General features: G+C 41.8%; 1 protein-coding gene across 1 annotated transcript in view; it reads left to right on the forward strand.

Annotated features, from left to right (window-relative positions):
• LOC310876154 (retinal guanylyl cyclase 2-like) overlaps positions 1-8,636 on the forward strand; it is a 36,064-nt gene that overhangs the window by 857 nt on the left and 26,571 nt on the right. Inside the window, exons 2-7 of the mRNA XM_083789599.1 lie at positions 114-344; positions 1,841-1,993; positions 4,437-4,579; positions 7,818-7,970; positions 8,234-8,383; positions 8,513-8,553. Coding sequence (XP_083645725.1) covers positions 114-344; positions 1,841-1,993; positions 4,437-4,579; positions 7,818-7,970; positions 8,234-8,383; positions 8,513-8,553 — 871 coding nt within the window. The remainder of the gene's footprint in view (positions 1-113; positions 345-1,840; positions 1,994-4,436; positions 4,580-7,817; positions 7,971-8,233; positions 8,384-8,512; positions 8,554-8,636) is intronic.

Raw genomic sequence — 8,636 nt, forward strand, 5'->3', positions numbered from 1 at the left:
AATTGGCACTGTTTAAAGAAATGGGTTACAAAAAATCGTGAGATAAGTTTTAAAGAAATTAAAGTGTTATCATTTAAACATGTTTTTTTTTTTAATATATTTTTGATTGGCAGCTGTCACTCAGCTGGCTGACATGGAGGGAGATGGCCACGCCTACATCGGACCCTTTAACCCTGCCCTCTGCCACGCTGCGTCCCTATTCGCCGAGCACTGGGAGGCCGGGCTGGCGTCCCCTGGCTGTCTGGAAGCTGATTGGCCCAGCCTGCCGCCTATCACCCCTCCCAGCAAAGTTCTGTTTACAGTCCTCAGACACTTCGGCTGGGCGCATGTGGCCGTGGTCGCTGGTACGTCCACACACACACACACACACACACACACACACACGCACACACACACGCACACACACACACACACACACACACACACACACACACACACACACACACACACACACACACACACACACACAGGATACACATGACACCTCCTGTTCAACACACACACAAAACAGAAACAGAGTCTCTGTTCTGAGGGGGAGGGGGGCAGAACCATAGAGTAATATAAGGATAGAGAACGAACCGGAGTGTTAGCCCCGCCCCCCCCACCGGAAGACTGCCGGAAGTACAATTATAACTCAATGGCTCGAGGGAGCGGAAGTGTTAGCCTAGCTAGCCGGACAAAGATCGAGGTCCGGGGCTTACGCACGTAACGTCGTGAACGTCCGTCCACCAGCTTCAACGTCGGATAGCCTTACTGGAGGCTTGGGCAGAACAGCTCGCAATTCATTTTCAATGGGAGTCACATGGTTTTGACAGAACATGGGGGGGGGGGGGGGGGGGCAGGAGCACATGAACCCACATGAGGGCCCCTGGGCCGGTCATTTTTGCAGGGCCCCCATAGCGCAACATTTTGTGTTTTTCCGTGTTTTTATCATGTTTTTGACCTAAATTTAACTAAATCAATGGCCAATGAAGGGCCCCAGGAGCCCTTTTCAGGGCGTCAAACCTAGTGCTGCGCGGTCCAATTTCCCAGAAGGGCCCCTGAGAGCCAAGGGCCCCTGGGCCACAGCCCCACTGGCCCAATGGCTAATTTGTCCCTGGGCAGGAGGGCAGAACAGAGCCAACAAACAAGGCTGTTTTGTCAAAACCAAATTACCAGCTGCTGTGCCCCTCCCTCCCCCCCAGAACAGAGACAGAACATGCATTCTGTCTCTGTTTCCAATGCGTGGCCTATGGGTACAGATTGCACCTTCAGACCTCCAGACCTCCACACAGACTGACTGCCTAGAACAGCCCAAACAGAGCAGTGCCGGCCTTATTGAAAATGTTGCCCCAGGCATAATATTTCCAGATGCCCCCCCTCCCGTGACCAATGTAGAGTAATTTATATCACAAAGGCTATAATTCACATGACTGATTTATTATTGTTTCACACTGGACGATTAGCTCCCTCCTGTGGCCATAAAAATGACCACAGGAGCGCTCCGTGCCTGCTTGAAAAAAAAAAGCGAATGTTTCTGCGATTGGGCTGACGGCTCTGCTGCCCCTCACGCTCCTGTTGCCCCAGGCATTTGCCTGGGGCAACAGGAGATCTGCCTGATCTGAAGGCCGGCCCTGAAACAGAGCAATATTTGGCATGTTGTTTGGTTTTGCTCTTTGTCATGCCAGCTATTGTTATTGTGTTAATTAACTGTGTGTGTGTGTGTGTGTGTGTGTGTGTGTGTGTGTGTGTGTGTGTGTGTGTGTGTGTGTGTGTGTGTGTGTGTGTGTGTGTGTGTGTGTGTGTGTGTGTGTGTGTGTGTGTGTGTGTGTGTGTGTGTGTGTGTTTGATGACATCACAGGACCATCTGACCTATGGGTGGGCACGGCACATGAATTGGGCTCCGCCCTCAGAGCTCTGGGCCTACCGGTTGGTCCGGTGGTTACCAAGACGAGTGGGAAGGGGGTGTGGTCTCGAGAAGCACTGAGCGCCATCAGAGAAGCGGATGTCAAAGGTCAGACGTTTGATGGATACATGTCTCTGCTGTCGGGAATAAACCACCTAACTCCACAATGGAACCTCTCAGAAGCAAAGATTTGAGTTAACCCATTCTGACCGGGGCACCCATTTTGGTGTCAGCATCATATTATGCTTTAGCTATTGAAAAATAGCAGATCTACAAGCTCATATCGCGCCACCGAGTGGCGCGATACGAGCTTGTAGGTCTGCTATTTTTAGAAAAATCGAAGAGCGACTGACATTTTTTTAATCTGATCTCAGGTCAGAATGGGTTCATCAGACCAGTGTGTGTCCAGTGGAAACCTCGTATGAATCTGATCTCAGGTCAGAATGGGTTAAACACGTTTGCTGTGAAAGAATATATATTCAAAGATTTGCGCCACATTTTCAAGATTTTTCAAAAATAGCAGACCTACAAAGCTCGCAGTGCGGCACATATTCCATCCTTATTGTCTAAGATTGGCTTCACTCTGTGACATATTCCATCCTTATTGTCTAAGATTGGCTTCACTCTGTGACATATTCCATCCTTATTGTCTAAGATTGGCTTCACTCTGACATATTCCATCCTTATTGTCTAAGATTGGCTTCACTCTGACATATTCCATCCTTATTGTCTAAGATTGGCTTCACTCGGTGACATATTCCATCCTTATTGTCTAAGATTGGCTTCACTCTGACATATTCCATCCTTATTGTCTAAGATTGGCTTCACTCAGTGACATATTCCATCCTTATTGTCTAAGATTGGCGGCACTCGGTGACATATTCCATCCTTATTGTCTAAGATTGGCTTCACTCTGACATATTCCATCCTTATTGTCTAAGATTGGCGGCACTCGGTGACATATTCCATCCTTATTGTCTAAGATTGGCTTCACTCGGTGACATATTCCATCCTTATTGTCTAAGATTGGCTTCACTCTGTGACATATTCCATCCTTATTGTCTAAGATTGGCTTCACTCTGACATATTCCATCCTTATTGTCTAAGATTGGCTTCACTCTGTGACATATTCCATCCTTATTGTCTAAGATTGGCTTCACTCTGACATATTCCATCCTTATTGTCTAAGACTGGCTTCACTCGCTGACATATTCCATCCTTATTGTCTAAGATTGGCTTCACTCTGACATATTCCATCCTTATTGTCTAAGATTGGCTTCACTCTGTGACATATTCCATCCTTATTGTCTAAGATTGGCTTCACTCTGTGACATATTCCATCCTTATTGTCTAAGATTGGCTTCACTCTGACATATTCCATCCTTATTGTCTAAGATTGGCTTCACTCGGTGACATATTACATCCTTATTGTCTAAGATTGGCTTCACTCTGTGACATATTCCATCCTTATTGTCTAAGATTGGCTTCACTCGCTGACATATTCCATCCTTATTGTCTAAGATTGGCTTCACTCGGTGACATATTCCATCCTTATTGTCTAAGATTGGCTTCACTCAGTGACATATTCCATCCTTATTGTCTAAGATTGGCTTCACTCAGTGACATATTTCATCCTTATTGTCTAAGATTGGCTTCACTCGGTGACATATTCCATCCTTATTGTCTAAGATTGGCTTCACTCTGTGACATATTCCATCCTTATTGTCTAAGATTGGCTTCACTCAGTGACATATTTCATCCTTATTGTCTAAGATTGGCTTCACTCGGTGACATATTCCATCCTTATTGTCTAAGATTGGCTTCACTCAGTGACATATTCCATCCTTATTGTCTAAGATTGGCTTCACTCAGTGACATATTCCATCCTTATTGTCTAAGATTGGCTTCACTCTGTGACATATTCCATCCTTATTGTCTAAGATTGGCTTCACTCGGTGACATATTCCATCCTTATTGTCTAAGATTGGCTTCACTCTGTGACATATTCCATCCTTATTGTCTAAGATTGGCTTCACTCTGTGACATATTCCATCCTTATTGTCTAAGATTGGCTTCACTCTGTGACATATTCCATCCTTATTGTCTAAGATTGGCTTCCAAAGAGTGCATGAATGGACGGTTTCGTACAAAATGCCTCAAATCAAACAATTGCTGTGAAACTGCTGTGAAACTTTGCACACACATCCCCACTAGGGGAAGGCCTAGGCTTAGGATATGGGTCATAATTTCATAATCATGCACCCCTAGTTTAACCCATTCTGACCTAAGATCAGATTCATACGAGGTTTCCACTGGACACACACTGGTCTGATTAACCCATTCTGACCTGAGATCAGATTCTAAAAATGTCAGTCAAAAATAGCAGACCTACAAGCTCGTAGCGCGCCACTCGGTGGCGCGATATGAGCTTGTAGATCTGCTATTTTTAAATAGCTAAAGCACGACATGATGCTGACACCAAAATGGATGCCCGGTCAGAATGGGTTAATTAATGTGATGAATATTAAATAATTTATCTTTCTTCTCCTAGTGGTCATCATGTGTATGAGCTCGGTCCTGGTTGGTGGAGAAGACCAGAGAGAGTTCCTATTGGCTGCTCTGGACATGGGCATGACGTTAGACGGTTACGTGTTTATTCCATACGACGCCCTGTTGTATGCCTTACCGTACCAGGTAATTAACATATTCATTAGCTCATTAACATATCCTACTAATTAAATAACCTGTTGTATGCCTTACCTTACCAGGTAATTAACATATTCATTAGCTCATTAACATATCCTACTAATTAAATAACCTGTTGTATGCCTTACCGTACCAGGTAATTAACATATTCATTAGCTCATTAACATATCCTACTAATTAAATAACCTGTTGTATGCCTTACCTTACCAGGTAATTAACATATTCATTAGCTCATTAACATATCCTACTAATTAATTAACCTGTTGTATGCCTTACCTTACCAGGTAATTAACATATTCATTAGCTCATTAACATATCCTACTAATTAATTAACCTGTTGTATGCCTTACCGTACCAGGTAATTAACATATTCATTAGCTCATTAACATATCCTACTAATTAAATAACCTGTTGTATGCCTTACCGTACCAGGTAATTAACATATTCATTAGCTCATTAACATATCCTACTAATTAAATAACCTGTTGTATGCCTTACCTTACCAGGTAATTAACATATTCATTAGCTCATTAACATATCCTACTAATTAATTAACCTGTTGTATGCCTTACCTTACCAGGTAATTAACATATTCATTAGCTCATTAACATATCCTACTAATTAATTAACCTGTTGTATGCCTTACCTTACCAGGTAATTAACATATTCATTAGCTCATTAACATATCCTACTAATTAATTAACCTGTTGTATGCCTTACCTTACCAGGTAATTAACATATGCATTAGCTCATTAACATATCCTACTAATTAAATAACCTGTTGTATGCCTTACCTTACCAGGTAATTAACATATTCATTAGCTCATTAACATATCCTACTAATTAAATAACCTGTTGTATGCCTTACCTTACCAGGTAATTAACATATGCATTAGCTCATTAACATATCCTACTAATTAAATAACCTGTTGTATGCCTTACCTTACCAGGTAATTAACATATCCATTAGCTCATTAACATATCCTACTAATTAATTAACCTGTTGTATGCCTTACCTTACCAGGTAATTAACATATGCATTAGCTCATTAACATATCCTACTAATTAAATAACCTGTTGTATGCCTTACCTTACCAGGTAATTAACATATCCATTAGCTCATTAACATATCCTACTAATTAATTAACCTGTTGTATGCCTTATCTTACCAAACATATTAATTAGCTCATTAACATGCTAATTAACTAACCTATTGTTGCCTTACCATACCAGGTAATTAGCATATGCATTAACTCATTAACATACTAATTAACTAACCTGTTACCAGGTAATTCACATATTCATTAGCTCATTAAAATACTAATTAACGAACCTGTTCATGTCTTACCTTACCAGGTAATTAACATATTCATGAATGTTTGTTTACAGAACTTTAAAGATGGAGTGCCGTGATTTTTTTCCACACTTAAACATGATCATCAGGTGTATTTAGGTGTATATGAGGTATAATTTTTTCAGAAAAGTGTACAGTATTTGTTAAAATGATGGTTTTATGTGGACACACCCACCAGTTCATTAGGTATGCGTGAGTTTAACCATAGCACCACCCACCTAATCCAGTCCCTCCGCCTCCTCCTTTAAGACCACCCACTTGTCCTAGTCCCTCCCCCTCCTTATAAAAGGACAGCCCATGGCTCTGCCCTTTTGTTTACAAAATGGCAAATTGGTGTGAATGTTAGAAGTGAACACTTCCAATATTTCTGAGATATTGTATAGGCACCATTATGCACTTATACTGCCACCATCCATGTATAGGCACATAATCCATGCATCCATACCATATCAGATCTGTTTTTTCTGATTTTTTATAATCATTTATTTATTTCCTCCAATTATATTGACCCTATTGTCGCAATCAGCTCAGCTCATCATCCAATTCGATCATAGTTTAACAGCAGAAACAATTAGTTTGATAGATCATTTAGCCTACAATATATTGTAGGCTATTGATTTCCTCCAGCTAAGCACCCTGGCATTAAAACTGTCCTTTATCTGACTGCGTTGAGTTTCAGCAAAAGTCGCCAGATTTAAAGAAACAAGCGGCCAGGTCCACAAAAATAAGTCACAGAAATTGCCGTGAATATTTATGAAAACGTTTCAACAACACCAATCCTTTTAACAACATATTAATCTGAGGGTCCTTCACATGAATCATTGGTCAAGTCAACCACATCTCCCCTGAAAGTTACTTATATGAAAACAAGCCCAAGTCGCTTGTAATAGCCAGACATGGCAACATGACATCCAGCGCGACACAACATACTTCTAATTCTTGACTTTACAGCCTCGTATAAGTATTAGGACCTACATACATATTGACTACAACAGCCAACAAGAATGCACACTGTGACACTACACTCTGTATCAAAGCCCGACCACTGTGATTATAAAAGAAACAACCTACTCCTTGAGAACAACAAGAGCAACTATACAGCAGAGCAGGTAGGCTATAAGACTGGTTTGTTGTGGTTTCCTTCCTGAGGACCCGACGTGAACATTTACTTGCTTCCAATCTAACGAAAAACAGTCTGCTCTGCTGTGAACTGGTAATGTGTGAAATGACTGTTTGAAAATCTGCCACACAGTTAGACACACACAGAGCAGCAAAAGCAAACTGGCTGCGCTGTTCAGTTCACACGTGTGTATGTGGCAGGCAGCTCCGCCCACAGAGGTTGTCATATTTAAAAAATATGTATAGAGGGGGAGGTGCGTGTGTGCGTGCAATATTTTTACGTCACACTATCCGTGTTTACTTCATTGGCCCGTTTGACCGTCAAGGGTTCAGCCTCCAGGAAGAAACCCTAAATACAAAGTTATTACACCATTGGACATAAAAACGACTCCAGGGTGTCTAATGAAGTACTGTCACCCCATAGACACATGAAAAGCTGGAAAAATACAAAAATTGTGGCACTCCATCTTTAAAGAAACATAACAGCTGCCCCTCCCTTTTTGAGGGGAGCTATTCCCACAAACATTAAATTCCCATTGACAATGAATGGAGAATTTTATGTCATATTATCTGAGCAAATCGACTTATGGTGTCTATTTTTGTCCTACACAAACATTAAATTCCCATTGACAATGAATGGAGAATTTGTAGTGTCTGAGCAAATTGGCATAGTGTCTATTTTACGTCATGATGATGTATGGTGATAAGAGCGCCCCTCACTTCACACGGGTGTGATTCTTCTCATCCAATCAGGACACGTTCCCTCAGCTGACCAACAGTACCCACCTCCAGCATGCGTACAGCGCCGTGGTTACGGTAACCATGGATTCAGACCAGAGTTTCTACGAAACGTTCCGTCAAGCGCAGCTCACCCGAGAGGTCCGCTCTGCTGTGGCCGCTACTGAGGTGACCTTTGACATTTCACCTTCAGCCTTACATCCTAACCCTAACCTAACCTGTGGCGCGTCGTGTGTTCGAGTCCCGTTCATGACGACAATATTCAACATGATATATTATGTTGCTAAATATGTGTGTGTGTGTGTGTGTGTGTGTGTGTGTGTGTGTGTGTGTGTGTGTGTGTGTGTGTGTGTGTGTGTGTGTGTGTGTGTGTGTGTGTGTGTGTGTGTGTGTGTGTGTGTGTGTGTGTGTGTGTGTGTTATATATTTCAGGTGTCTCCATTGTTCGGGACGATTTTCAACATGATATATTACGTCGCTAAGGCTGTAGAAGAACGTCGTCAGGCAGGAGGCGGGAAGTGGGTGACAGGCAACCAGATCCTCCAATCAGACGGAGGATTTGAATTCCGCGGCTTCAACCAGGTCTGTATAATTATAATAATGAATCATTCATATAATTATGATCATTATAATAATCAACCTGAAAATGATATTTAGCATCTAGTATAGACAGTAAATATCAGATCTACAAGCTCGCTCTCTCTTCTATAGATGCTCTATGGAGGCCAGGATGGGCGGGGCTTACTGGCCAAGTATGTAACAGTAATTGATATGACTTATTATGTATGTTTGATACTCTGATAATAATAATAATAATAATGTATATTTTATATTT

The sequence above is a fragment of the Protomyctophum parallelum genome (genome assembly GCF_964188405.1).
Source record: "Protomyctophum parallelum genome assembly, chromosome: 18".
NCBI classification, from domain to species: Eukaryota; Metazoa; Chordata; class Actinopteri; order Myctophiformes; family Myctophidae; genus Protomyctophum; species Protomyctophum parallelum.